General features: G+C 44.5%; 1 protein-coding gene across 3 annotated transcripts in view; it reads left to right on the top strand.

Annotated features, from left to right (window-relative positions):
- Positions 1 to 14,302, top strand: part of DYNC1LI1 (dynein cytoplasmic 1 light intermediate chain 1) — a 49,361-nt gene that overhangs the window by 9,008 nt on the left and 26,051 nt on the right. Inside the window, exons 3-5 of one of the 3 annotated variants that reach the window (XM_050938465.1) lie at positions 1,748 to 2,828; positions 5,759 to 5,875; positions 12,807 to 13,037. In XM_050938465.1, coding sequence (XP_050794422.1) covers positions 5,833 to 5,875; positions 12,807 to 13,037 — 274 coding nt within the window. In that variant the 5' untranslated portion in view covers positions 1,748 to 2,828; positions 5,759 to 5,832. Of the gene's footprint in view, positions 1 to 1,747; positions 2,829 to 5,758; positions 5,876 to 10,143; positions 10,405 to 12,806; positions 13,038 to 14,302 lie in introns of those variants that run through there. The other 2 variants (XM_050938464.1, XM_050938466.1) reach the window with 2 other exon arrangements.

Below are 14,302 nucleotides of genomic sequence, written 5' to 3'. Positions count from 1 at the left end.
CTCCAGCCAGAGCCCTCACACACACTCCCCATACCCCACTCCCCATACCCCAGCCCAGAGCCCCCTCCTGCACCGTGAATTCCTCATTTCTGGCCCCACTCCAGAGCCTGCACCCCCAGCCAGAGCCGTCACCCCCTTCTGGATCCCAGCTCCAATTTCATGAGCATTCATAGCCCGCCATACAATTTCCATTCCCAGATGTGTTTCTCAGGCCAAAAAGTTTGCCCACCCGTGTACTAGCAGGATGTGAAACACCAACCATAGCTCCAAAAGCTGTCTTTGCTGTTTCAGGGCATGTAAGTGACTGACTTGTGTGTGAAATACGTAATCATTTTCTAGATACTAACTTTTATGTAAAATCTTTCCAAATTTCAGTTAAATGTACGGGTAACCAAAATATGCTACACCTTCTAGTGCAGTGGTGGCCAACCTGTAACTCCGGAGCCACATGCAGCTCTTCTGAAGTTAATATGCGGCTCCTTGTATAGGCACCAACTCTGGGGCTGGAGCTACAGGTGCCAACTTTCCAGTGTGCCGGGGGGGGGCCCTCACTACTCAACCCCTGGCTCTGCCCCAGGCCCTGTCCCCACTCCATCCCTTCCCGCCCACTTCCCTGAGCCTGCCATGTCATTGCTCTTCCCCCCCCTCCCCCCGAGCCTCCTGCATGCCACGAAACTGCTGATTGGGAGGCGCTGGAAGCAGGGGGCGGAGGCAGTGTGGAGCTTATGCGGGAAGCTGCTGACATATTACTGTGGGTCTTTGGCAGTGTATACTGGTAAATTCTGGCTCCTCCTCAGGCTCAGGTTGGCCACCCCTGTTCTAGTGCATAGTATATTAAACATTACATAGCTTAGAATGTATAAAAGAAAATCCACAGGTAGTGAGATAGGGCAGTGACAATGTAAACATATTAATTGACAAGATAATAAAATTTACACATTAATAAAAGGGCTAATGTTCACAGGCTGAAAGTAGTGAGGTTCAGTTTGTATTAAAAGGGAAAAATAGATAAGAGGATATCTCAGTGTGAGTACAAATCAGATTCTGAAGACATTCGATAAAGCAGGAATCAGTCAAATAAAAATATTTTCTCATCCTAATAAGGGGAAAGTAAGATTTTTCTGTTGTATATTCTGAGAGGAGGAGTTTGAGACCTTCCAAGCGTATCCAGCACATCTGTGTCATCTACTTCAGAACTTGGAAACTTCACTCATGGTGAATACAGTAGCTACCTCTTTTCATCCACAGAAACTTTCCTTACGTTTTTTTCTGTTGAACCAAACATGAAAATCATGGCTGGATTAGTTCATTTTGATGAAAGCACAAACTGTTGGACTTCAGGATTGAGGGAGGGAATAAGTTTCTCCTTTTATTACCTGTGAAACCACGCCTATGGCTAGTATTTCCTCACACTTTCCATTATAATCCCCTGTTTTCATTTGCTTATAACTTTGCCAAACTTTAACCACTCTGGATTAATTTTTCCATATCTGTTCTCTTTCTGGTTGATAATGAGGCAAGGGTAGGTAGTGCTTCCAATGTTAATTTTTCTGATTGTTTTTAAACAGCTCTTGCACCTCTGGTTTTGAACATGACTTGAAATTTGGCAGAGGAACAGTCCTGGGATCGGAGAAATGCCTTTTGTGCTCTCCATGAAAAAATGGATGGATTTATCAGAATTATTATCCTTTCAAAATCTTGTGCACATGCATCAGACTTAATTTTTCTACTCTTCCTTTATTTTCAGACCACTTCAGCTGTACTGTGTGCATGCCCCCAGACCTTATGAGCTGCCTGCCTGCTGGCTTGCTCTTTCCCATCAAAGTATCCTTTAGCCTGCAGGAAGATACTCTCTGGGCTGGGAATCCAGAAAATCATAAATGTTATGCTGCAATCTAGTTTCATGATCACATACATTGTTTTCTGGGATTACTGATTCATTCAGTACACAAGATAATGAATATGCTCCCTCAATCGCTGAATACTATCTCCATTATTTGCTAGTACACCTCTACCTCGATATAACGCTGTCCTTGGGAGCCAAAAAATCTTACCGTGTTATAGGTGAAACCGTGTTATATTGAACATGCTTTGATCCACCACAGTGCGCAACCCTCTCTCCCCCCGGAGCACTGCTTTACCAAGCTATATCCAATTTTGTGTTATATCGGGTGTCATATCGAGGTAGCGGTGTACTGCATCAGACGTACATTCCAGAATTAAGCTTTTGCCCCCAGGACAGACTTCAGGAAGTTTGTCCTGCAATGATAGTCAAATAGTTTAAGCAAGTCCCAACTGAACCCTGTCATGCTATACTAAATACACCAATCTAGTAAATTCAGCTCACAATTGTTACCACAGAGGCAACGCTGTAGCACAGTGGTTTTCAACTTCTTCCATACTACAGCCACCTCCCATTTCCCAGTATGGGAGATGTGGGTTGATTGCAACCTTGAGGTGGAGAACTCATTCCAAGTAACTCTCCTTTGTGGGGAGATTGAACAAGTACCAGGTCCAGTGCTGTAACAAGGGCGAGGCGAGTGAGGCACTTGCCTCGGGCGCCTAAAGCTGAGGGATGCAGAAAGGCCCCAGAGTGTCCCTGCCAGAATGAAAGCTGCTGCTGCCTTGGCAACAGGATGCCAGCAGGCAGCTTCCGGCTGAGGCAGTTTCTGCACATCAGGAGGGGGAGAGGAGGGGCACACATGTGCTTCTCAGCCCTCCCCTCCCCCAGCACCCACCTGGAGGAGATGCCTAGGGGGCTTCCAGTGAGAGTCAGGATCATCTGCATCCAGTGGATCTCACTCACCTGAGCAGCTTCTGGGGCTTTGGTGAGTGTTCTGACCCTGTGATCTGCCCCCCCCCCCCTCACCACCACTTCTGCAGACTGGGCAAGGGGCAGCCCATCCCCCACCCCCAGTGAGGCTACAGTGAGGGGCAGCAGGGGAGGAAGAAAGCCACATGTAACTGCAGTCCCCTCCCTCCCCCAGAGTCCACCCCCCCTCCATCCCCCAAACTCTGTCCCAGAGCCTGCCTCCAGCCCTCCGCACTCCCTCCCAGAGCCTGCACCCCTCCACCCATCCTGCACTCCCACCCTGTGCCCCAGCCCAGAGCCTGCACCCAGCACCTAAACTCCCTTCCAGAGCCTACACCCCACCCTGTGCCCCAGTCTGGAGCCTGCACCCAGCCCTCTGCACTCCCTTCCAGAGTCTGCACCCGCATCCTGTGCCCCAGCCCAGAGCCTGCACCCAAACTTCCTCCCAGAGCCTGCACCCCACCTTGTTCCCCAGCCCGGAGCCTGCACCAAGCACCCAAACTCTATTCCAGAGCCTACATCCTAGAGCCCAACCTCTCAACTGTCCTACACCCCAATCCCCTGCCCCAATCTAGGGCCTGCATCCCAGACCTCCTTCCCCAACCCAAACTCCCTCGCAGAGCCTTAGGCAGATGTGGGGCAGAGTTTGGGGGTGTTGTGGGGGAGCTCTGAGCATTCTGGACACCACCAACATTTCTACAAACCTGCTGTCCCTGATACTTGGAGTGGGAGTGAGGCAGCGAATCGGTGGATCCATTTTCAGTATTTTAATTTTTGGTACTGCATTGATTAACTGCTGTGTGCATTAATATAGTGACCCCCTGGGTCTTTGAATGAAGTTTTATACTTGAGGGTGGAGGGGTGAGGAGGTGAGTGGCAAGTCAGTGGCTGGAGGGGGGCAAATCTCCCAGGTTCAAGATCTGTCTCTGTTGGTCCTTTTTGCTGCTTTTCTCTGGGCTGCAAAGAGGGTTTTCCCAAAGGAAGGTGCTTGCTTGTAACCCCCTAGGCTGTTAGTATGTCTGCTCTTCTCTAGTCAGGCCACTTGACAAGTTTGATTATCCTTGGTCTGGCTCCCAGCCCCTCTCCAAGGGTTGCAGCTGTCTGGAGGTGCCTGCCTTCCACACCTTCCTCATTCACACCTCATTCATTCAACAGGGCAATTGATTACAAAGTGAGGGCAGATCTTATTCTACTTCTAGCAAAAAGGCATTTTTCTTTTACCTTAATTGTGCTACCTTATACAAAAATGCATAATGCAGAGATTTATCGACAACTGCATTGATTGACTGCTGTGTGCAGTAATATAGTGGGGGGGGGAGAGCAGCGAGTTGGGGGCGAGCAGGTGGGCAAGTGGCGGATGGGCAAAGAGGAGAGCAGTGAGCCAGCAAGGGTTCTAGGGGTGGGCATGGGGGTTTCTGGCAATGGAGAGAGAAGGTGAAAGGAGGCAAGTGGTGGGTGGGGGACTGACTAGGCGCAGCAAGGCAGCAGGGGGCTAGGGGTTGAAGAGGGGTGTGATGGTGGGGCCAAGCAGGGATGGGGCGGGTCCTGTTTTACTGCTGTGATCTGGTCACCCTATGGGTGCCGTTTCTGCCCCTCCCCTTTTTGGCCCACAGCTGTTTTGGGGGGTGCTGCTGGGGAAGGAGGGTTTGTTTCCGCAGGGCGGGTGGCACTGGGTATGTGTTTTGGGGGGGTGGGGGCAATTTTATATTCTTGCCTTGGGCTCAAAAATAGCTAGTTACGGCTCTGACCAGGTCCTAGCATGCCTTTGCTGCAGCAAAATGACAACTTCCGTGGCAAAAATGCCAAATTCTCTGTCATGTTGGAAAAAATGCCATGGTCTCTTGGCTACAAAATTGAAGAGTTCACAGGGCCTTTGCTGAAATGGATGGGATAGTTAGCACTTCTTTACAGCTGTTTCAGACTGCATGTGTATTTAGATAAAAGCAGCAAAGAGTCCTGTGGCACCTTATAGACTAACAGACTATTGAAGAATGAGCTTTCATGGGTGAGTACCCACTGCTACATGCATCCAGTGAAGTGGGTATTCACCCATAAAAGCTCATGCTCGAATACTTCTGTTAGTCTGTAAGGTGCCACAGGACTCTTTGCTGCTTTTACAGATCCAGACTAACACAGCTACCCCGCTGATACTTGTATTTAGATAGGCATCACTTAGTTTGTTTTTGATGTGATATCTGCAGCCATAAGGGCTAGAAATCCTTTTTTGAAGAGAAGGAAACTGTGACACCCCTCTTCACACACATTACCTTTTAATCTGCCCTTGTAATTATTGCTTACCACCCTGATGGAGGGCTGACTTGAAGTCTGTGGTAGTGGCAACCAGGGAACTACTTTTGGGACAGTTAATTTGCTGCAGAAAAACGTTCATTTCTTCCTTTCCCAGTCCTCATCTGAAGACATTTCATTTAACTGCTTTTAAAAAGATTGTACAAAACATTAAGATTTAGACTACTGCACTTTTTAGTTGACTTTATAGTATTTGTAAGATATTTGAATAATATACTTATTGTCTGTTATCGTGTTCATATTGGAAAAATAATACTGTGCATTCTCATGGATTGAATTGAAACCTAGGCTTTTGTGGACTTAAACCATATTGAATGTCAAAATTTAATTTAAATAATTAGTGATTGTGCAATACTCTGAAAATGTTAATTAAGCTAGGAAATAAGAGGAACGTTAAAAATACTACAGTAGAAAAACTACAGTGGTGGTAAATATATTAATAGACATGATTCATATTTATGTTGAGGCTGATGCATATGTTTGGAATAAATCGAACACCCATGTTTTCAGGTTGCACGAGCGTCTAGCTGAGTGGCTGCCATTGTTACCTGATATTTCACTTTGCCCCAAAAGAAGTTGTCAGTAGGTAACATTATTTACTCAAAGATTTGATCTGTATTAACTTTTGTGTTTTTCTAGGGGAAGATGGTGCAGGAAAAACTAGCTTAATAGGCAAACTTCAAGGAATAGAAGAGTACAAGAAAGGAAGAGGAATGGAATACTTGTACTTAAATGTGCATGATGAAGATAGAGATGGTAAGTATCAGTTGTCTCTCCTCAGCAGTGAGAAGATTTTTAATTCTAAACTGTATGGCTTACAGGCTAATAATGGGATATGGAGTTTTTAATTTCCTAGGTCACTTGCTCAAATTTAGCCCAGGTGTTTAGTAACACTTACCTTAAGGTGGCAGGTTGGTTTATGCAAAATGTGTGTCCAATTCCCAATAAATGGATAGCTGCATAACAGAAATCATCATGATAGGTACCCTCTGTTTAGACTGTCAAGGATAGAATGGTGTTGTGTCTTTAGAATACTTATTATTTGTATTACTATAGCCCCTAGGAGCCCTGGTCAAAGACCAGGACCCCATTAAGCTAGGTGCTATACAAATAGACAACAAAAAGATGGTCTTTGCTCCAAAGAGCTTTCAGTATATGACGAGACAACAGACCAACAGGAAAGTATGAGGAAACAATGAGATAGTATTGGCCAGCATGGTATGGAGAAGTCTCAGCACATCAGTAGCCTAGTTGTCCAGTATTTTATAGACATCATAGCAGAAGATAGTTTTAAGGAGATATTTGATGTGGGAAACTGAGGTGGATTTGTGGATGTTTATGTGGAACCCCTCCCAAGCATGAGGGGCAACCTGGAACAAAACAGGAAGGTACTTGTTCGGAATTTTCAAAAAAGTGGGTGATGTAGGTTGGCATCATGGGGATAGGAGGCAGGAAGTGACATTTCAGTAGTGAATGAGTGTAGGATGAGGATAGGATGTGAAGAGCCAAGAAAGTGACCACAGGTAGCTTGTGTTTAATGCATTAGTAGGGGAGCAAGTGGAGGGTTGGAAAGGAGTAACATGGTCAAAACGATGGCCTAGAAAGATTATTTTTGCAGCAGCAGTCTGCATGGATGAGTGGAGAAAGATTGCATTTGTCAGTTTCAGAGAGAAGGATATTGCAGTAATTGAGGTGTGAGATGAGAGCTTGGATGGATAGAAAAGGCCATATCCCCCAGATATTATGCAGAAAGAAATTGCAAAACGTAGGGGTAGCCTGGAAATGAGGATAGAGCGAGGTCTGAATCGAAGATTACACCCAGGTTACAGTCCTGAGTAACAGGCTGGTGATGTCTGCAGTGATTGAGAAAAGAGGTGTGTGTGTGTGGTGGGGGGATGAATAATAGTCTGTTTTAGCCATATAGAGTTCGAGCTCATAGCTGGACATCCTTGAGGAGCTGTAAGAAAGGCTGAGATTTTAGTTTGGACAGAAGGAGACGGGTCTGAAGTAGAGAAGTAGATCTGAGAATCATCAGCGTAGAAAGAATAGTTAAATTTGTGTTTGTGGATGCGATTACCCAGGGATAAGGTGTAGAGGAAGAAGATACAGGGACCCAAGATCAGAGCCCTGTGGAATCTCCCTAGAAATTTGAAGGAAGGTTGAGAAGGGTCCTCACAGGACATACTGAAGGAGTGATTAGAGTGATGGGAAGAAAACCAGAAGAGGCAGTCATGGAAGCCAGAGGACAAGATTTCAGAACCTGCATGGTTGGTAGCATCAAAGGTGGATTAGGGGTCAAGGAGGATAAGAATGGAGTCCTGCCTCTGAGCTTTGAGGAAGAGGTTTTTGTAGGTTTTGATGAGGACTGTTTCAATGCAAGAAGCAGGATTGGAGTGGGTCTAGGATGGAATTGGAGGAGAAAAACTACCGATAGCAATTGTAGACCGTGTATTCAATGAATTTAGAGATGAAATGAAGATAGGGCAGTAATTGGAGAGACAAATGGGGTTGGTCAATGGTGGCTTCTTAAAGATGGGAGAGACTTACACATGCTTGTATTGTGAGGGGAAAGAGCCAGGGGAGATCAAGAGGTTAAGGTGGGGATGTGAGTTGTTGTGAGGGGGTGGGATGGGGTCACTGGGGGAAGTGGATGGTTTAGAGGAGAGCAGACAAAAACTTGTGTGTGATGGAGGAAGAGCATTGTAGGAGGGGAAGGGTAAGACAAGCCGAGGGGAGGGGAAGGGAAGGTCACACATTTTGTTAATTTTCTCTTGGAAGAAATTGACGAGATCCTGTGCAGAGAGAGAATTAGAGGAGGGAGAGGTTTTGAGGAATAAATCAAAGGTGGCAGAAAGGCAGCAGCGATTGTGGGCATGGATTCAATTAAGTTAAAGTAGATCTGTTTTAGCTAGAAAGATGGTAGGAAGGAAGAGAAATTCGTAGTGGATAAAGTCAGACTGGTCCTGGGACATCCTCCAGAGATGTTCTGCGTAGCAGGAGCAGAGGAAGCAAATGTTGTGGGTGATCCAGAGGGGTTGGGAGAGCAGACCTTGCAATAGGAGAGGGGGGGCAAAAGTTAGGGGTCAAAGCATGGAGAGAATACACAACCATATTAATGGGGGAAAAACCGGAAGAGGGGACTGGGAGCAGATGGAAAAGTCATCAACACTGATGGAATGGAGGTCACAGGCAGTGATAGGTTGAGGGAGTGGGGCGGCTGATGCACAGTGCTGAAAGAAGGTAGGAGATCAGATCGGAGAGGGGGAATTTGGTAACAAATAATAGAAAGCAGTCCTTGGTGAAGACAAAGTCCAGTGAAATGTCATTTTTGATGAGTGGGAGCATTGAACCAGGGCTACAGTTTGAAAGAAGAGGTAAGATCAAGGAAATGTGCAGTTAAAGGGTTGGGTTAGGTCATCATCATGGAAGCTGAAGTCAGGTAGAATAAACAGATTTATTAACTACAAAGATAAAATGTAAGTGATAAGTCAAAGCATAACAAGTCAGATTTGGTCAAATTAAAAAAAGTAAAACTCATTCTAAGCTGATCTTAACACTTTCAGTGCCCTTACAGACATAGATGCTTCTCACCACAGACTGGCTGGTTACCCTTCAGCCAGGCTCTCCCCTTTGATAAGTGCTTCAGTTGCTTGGTGTGGTGTCTGTAAATGTAAGTGGAAGAGAGAGAGAGCGTGGAAAATGTCTTTTCCTTTTATCATGTCCTTTCTTCCCTCTTGGGTTTGTGCGCCCCCCCCCCCTTCAGAATCAGGTGAGCATTATTTCATCGCAGTTCCAAACTGACCAAAGGAAGGGGGATGACTCTCTCCAGAGCAGTGGTCCCCAACTTTTTTGGTGGAGCATCCGCCGAAATGCTGCAAAAATTAGCTGGATGCTCCACCACCAGCCAGGATGCAGGCGCATTTAGATACCCCTGTGGGCGCCATGGCGTCTGCGGGCACCAAGTTGGGGACCCATGCTTCAGAGTCTAACAGATTCTTTTGTTGCTGCCTAGGCCAGTGTCCTTTGTTCCTGTGAGGTTGGGCTGGGTTTGTCCAAATGCCTGCCCTGCTGAGGTGTGAACTGCCTCTCTGTTCTTGGAGAGTTTTTTGCCTGGGCTTGCTTTAAGCCGTGGGATACATTTTCAGCCTCATAACTATATACACAAAATTATAACCTATAACTTTACTGTAAAAATTGCGAGAACATTGCTATAATAACAATGCTCAGTGCATCATGAGCCTTCCGAAGACACCCAATATGACAAATTTTGCCTTGGATACCACACAATCATTTTACAAGGATTAACATGGGGGTGCTGGGTGTTCCGCTAAGGTACAGAGTGTCATAGTCATAGATTACTGCGATCTTTCTAGATATCTTAAGATAAAAGATGGAGGAGGAGGATGGGTGTAAGGTTGAGAGTGGTGGTATGAAAGGCATCGTGGGGAATGAAGTGGGTGGGGATGAAGACAGGGCCAGGATTTGTGTAAATGTCACCAGAGGTCACAAGGTTGCAGATGTGGAGTTTAGATTTGTGCTAGTGAGAGGAGTGGGGAGCTCAGGGTAGAGAGGAGGAAAGTAGAGAAGTGGTGGGGAACTGTAAAAGGATAAGGATAACCACAAAAGTGAGGTTGAGTCACTGGGGAGGAGAGGAGGAAGATGGATGAGGCACAGTGGATAGGTGATGTGAAGTTTGCGCTTCTGACTATGCTGTATTTACCTGTTATGTGAATAAACAATACTCCATATTCAATGTTGTCAAATCAACACTCTTAATGAGCACTAAAAACAAGATTTTAGAGAAAAACTGCCCTCATTTTACTGAACCTGAGAACTGTAAATATTCCAACACTTTTAAGTGGCTCACTGGGGGGGGAAATGTGTATTTAAAAATGAATGTTTAATATAAACTTAAGAACGTAAGTATTTTTGAGAGGGGATATTTTGTATTTCTTGCAGGTGCAGGGGACTAGCTGTAAAGTATCCCTGTCGATTTCTCTTTTTTCTCCCTGCAAAAAAATCAGGTTTCTGTTTCCTGTAATTCCATCTTTTTGCAAGGCCTGATACTGTTTCTGCCCTTTTGGGCACATAATGCCATGGCACACCCTGTCCCTAGTACTTACGGGTATCATAGAGAAGGCTATGTCTACACTACAGCCGGTATCAACATCCTAAGATCAATCCACTGGCAGTCGATTTTAGCAGGTCTAGTCAAGACTCACCAAATCAACAGCAGATTGCTCTCCAGTTGACCCCTGTACTCTACCTTTTACGAGAAGAGTAAGGTAAGTTGATGGGAGAGTTTCTCCTGTCAACACCCTGCGGTAACTCAACCTAAGGTACATTGACTCCAGCTATGATATTCACGTAGCTGGAGTTGCATAGCGTAGGTCGACTTACCGTGGTAGTGTAGACATAGCCGAATAGAGAGAGGCAGAGACATTAGAGGGAGCCATATTGGATTGTGGCTACTCAAAGCGGGGATGTAGAAGTGATCCTTCAGCCCTGATCTAGCTCAATTCTTAAGGGACAGCTGATAGTTTTGGGCACTGAAGGCCTAAATATTCTATTACTATAATACTTGCTTTACACTAATACTGTGAAGACTAACATTAAGTACTTGAAGATGTAAAAACTTACACAAGTGCCAAGTATTATGTTGAGGTAATGTGTTTTCACCTTCAGGAACTTGCTCTAGGGAAGTTGAGATACATTTAAATAGATTCATAGACTCTAGGACTGAAAGGGACCTCGAGAGGTCATCGAGTCCAGTCCCCTGCCCTCATGGCAGGACCAAATACTGTCTAGACCATCCCTGATAGACATTTATCTAACCTACTCTTAAATATCTCCAGAGATGGAGATTCCACAACCTCCCTAGGCAATTTATTCCAGTGTTTAACCACCCTGACAGTTAGGAACTTTTTCCTAATGTCCAACCTAAACCTCCCTTGCTGCAGTTTAAGCCCATTGCTTCTTATTCTATCCATAGAGGCTAAAGTGAACAAATTTTCTCCCTCCTCCTGATGACACCCTTTTAGATACCTGAAAACTGCTATCATGTCCCCTCTCAGTCTTCTCTTTTCCAAACTAAACAAACCCAATTCTTTCAGCCTCTCTTCATAGGTCATGTTCTCAAGACCTTTAATCATTCTTGTTGCTCTTTTCTGGACCTTCTCCAATTTCTCCACATCTTTCTTGAAATGCATTGCCTAGAACTAGACACAATACTCCAGTTGAGGCCTAACCAGTGCAGAGTAGAGCGGAAGAATGACTTCTCATGTCTTGCTCACAACACACCTGTTAATGCATCCCAGAATCTTCTTTTGCAACAGCATCACACTGACTCATATTTAGCTTGTGGTCCACTATAACCCCTAGATCCCTGTCCTCCAAAGCAGTTGCAGTCCCTCCCAGTTTGGTATCATCTGCAAATTTAATAAGTGTACTTTCTATGCCAACATCTAAGTCGTTGATGAAGATATTGAACAGAGCCGATCCCAAAACAGACCCCTGCGGAACCCCACTTGTTATACCTTTCCAGCAGGATTGGGAACCATTAATAACTACTCTCTGAGTATGGTTATCCAGCCAGTTATGCACCCACTTTATAGTAGCCCTATCTAAATTGTATTTGCCTAGTTTATCGATAAGAATATCGTGAGACCCCGTATCAAATGCCTCGCTAAAGTCTAGGTATATCACATCCACTGCTTCTCCCTTATCCACAAGACTCATTATCCTGTCAAAGAAAGCTATCAGATTGGTTTGACATAAGTTGTTCTTTACAATATTTTCTTTACTGTATCTCTTTTAAAGAAACCAGTTTGGCTGATAAATTTCAGATATAAGGTACAGTAACTCCTCACTTAACGTCCTCCTGCTTAACGTTGTTTCAAAGTTACGTCACTGCTCCAATAGGGAACGTGCTCATTTAAAGTTGTGCAGTGCTCCCTTATAACGTTGTAAGATTCTGTGGAAGAGCAGTGACTTTACAAGGGAGCATTGCACAAGTTCCTCTTCTCTGCCTCCTTCTCCTCGCTCCCAGCGCTTCCCCCGTCGCCAAACAGGTGTTTGGCAGTGCATAGGACTTTCTGGTAGGGAGGGGGAGGAGTGGGGAAGCACTGTGTCTTTCTCCAGAGAGGAGGTGGAGTAGAGGGTGGGAAGAGGCCTGGAGTGGAGCAGGGGCAGGAAGAGGCGGGCTTGGAAGAGGCAGGCCTGTTGCATCCCCTGGCAAAGTTGGCGCCTGTTCTTCTGGAGAGAAGCTGCCGCTGTGTCCTTGCCTGCAGCGGGCTGTGCCTGTGTGGGGTAAGCCAGGGGCACCTCCCAACCACAGTACAGTATATAATGCCTTTTGTCTGCCCCCCCAAAATTTCCTTAGAACCTAACCCCCGCATTTACATTAAATCTTATGGGAAAATTGGATTTGTTTAACATCGTTTCACTTAAAGTTGCATTTTTCAGGAACATAAGTACAACGTTAAGTGAGGAGTTACTATATGCAAAGATGTTGCATGTTCCTTGGGTTTTACATACTGTGTCATGGAGGCCAGGAGCTGAGAAATCTGATATTAGTAGAACTGTCAAAACAATTCTAATATACTAACCATGATCCTATAGACTACATTTTAAAAGGATAATTTACAAGACACAAACTAAAATCTGTATTTTCTACCTTTTATTACAGATCAAACTAGATGTAATGTGTGGATTTTGGATGGTGATCTGTATCATAAAGGTCTCCTTAAATTTGCAATGGAAGCTAACTCTCTAAAGGACACTCTGGTTATGCTGGTCATAGACATGTCTAGGCCTTGGACTGCATTGGATTCCTTACAAAAGTGGGCAAGTGTTGTAAGAGAGCATATTGACAAATTAAAAATTCCTCCTGAAGAAATGAAAGAAATGGAACAAAAGTGTGAGTATTTTAAAAAATAGAAACTGCTGAAATTAATGCTTTTTTGATCTATTTAACTTCTGATGCAGACTGTTTTTTATTCTTTGGAAATTCAGTAAAGTAACTATTTTGAGTTAGGTTATCTAAACTGTTCTATTAAAGTACCTCCAATGCACAAGTAATATTTCTCTGTTTAGAAACAACTTTTATGCTAATTCAAAGTTTAACTTCTAAAAGCCTTGCTCTTCAAAGTTTGTGTCTTGCAGTTCTGTTCAACTGCACAGCTAGGTAGATATAAGGCGTTTGGCTTAAAAGGCAGCACATAGGCACTGTTTCCACCTTCATCGCTTGGGTAATACTAATTGTGTTTGTTCAAAGACCTTGTCTATGCTGGAGAATTTTGAACCAATGTGCCTCTGTTTAGGCTTTTGTGACATAATAAAAATGTCTGAGCCCTGTCTACATTAACTTTTACACTACTGATAGCACTAATGCTAGTGAGCATCAGCTGCTAAGTCCAGTGTTGCAACACCAGGTGGAGCAGTACCTAAGTGACATGCTTACAGTGGTACAGGAAGTCTGTGGCAGAGCAGAGATTTGAACCCAAATCTCCGAATCCTAGGCTAGGGCCCTAACGGCCAGATCATACTTTTTAGGTAGAACTGTGCTTTGCTAAAGTGTACGGTACTGCAATAGTTGACACAGTTCTGGAATTGAAACCTTAAGTTAAATGTTAAGACAGTCTGCTTGTTTATATAGTTGGTTAAATATCTGTTGGGGCTTTGTATAAGGATGGATTATCATTGTGAGTCACGTTCAATCATTCCTTCAAGGATTTTCTTAAAGGACTTGCTTAGGGGCTGTTTTTTATAGGGGAGCCCAAAACCTGCTCCAGGACCTGGTTTTATTCGTTGGGTTGGAAGCATTATGGAGGCAATGTCTCTGCCTCAAGTAAAATAATGCTGGAGTCTTTGCCTCTAGTTGCCTAATAGTGTCCCTTACTTGGTGAATGTCACTGAAAGGCTATAAAGTGTTCCATGTGAAAAATAAGTTTTTCCTGCTTTCTTTAGTGCTTGTTTATTTATTGAGCACATCTGGTTCTTGTGTTTGCTGTCATAATATATACAGGAAGTCCTCACTTAACGTTGTAGTTATGTTCCTGAAAAATGCAACTTTAAGCGAAACGATATTAAGCTAATTCAATTTCCCCATAAGAATTAATGTAAATGAGGGGGTTAGGTTTCAGGGAAATGTTTTTCACCAGACAAAAGACTATAAGTTTTAAA

The sequence above is a fragment of the Gopherus flavomarginatus genome, chromosome 2, assembly GCF_025201925.1.
Source record: "Gopherus flavomarginatus isolate rGopFla2 chromosome 2, rGopFla2.mat.asm, whole genome shotgun sequence".
Classification (NCBI taxonomy): Eukaryota; Metazoa; Chordata; order Testudines; family Testudinidae; genus Gopherus; species Gopherus flavomarginatus.
This window is presented reverse-complemented; position numbering and strand designations above follow the sequence as displayed.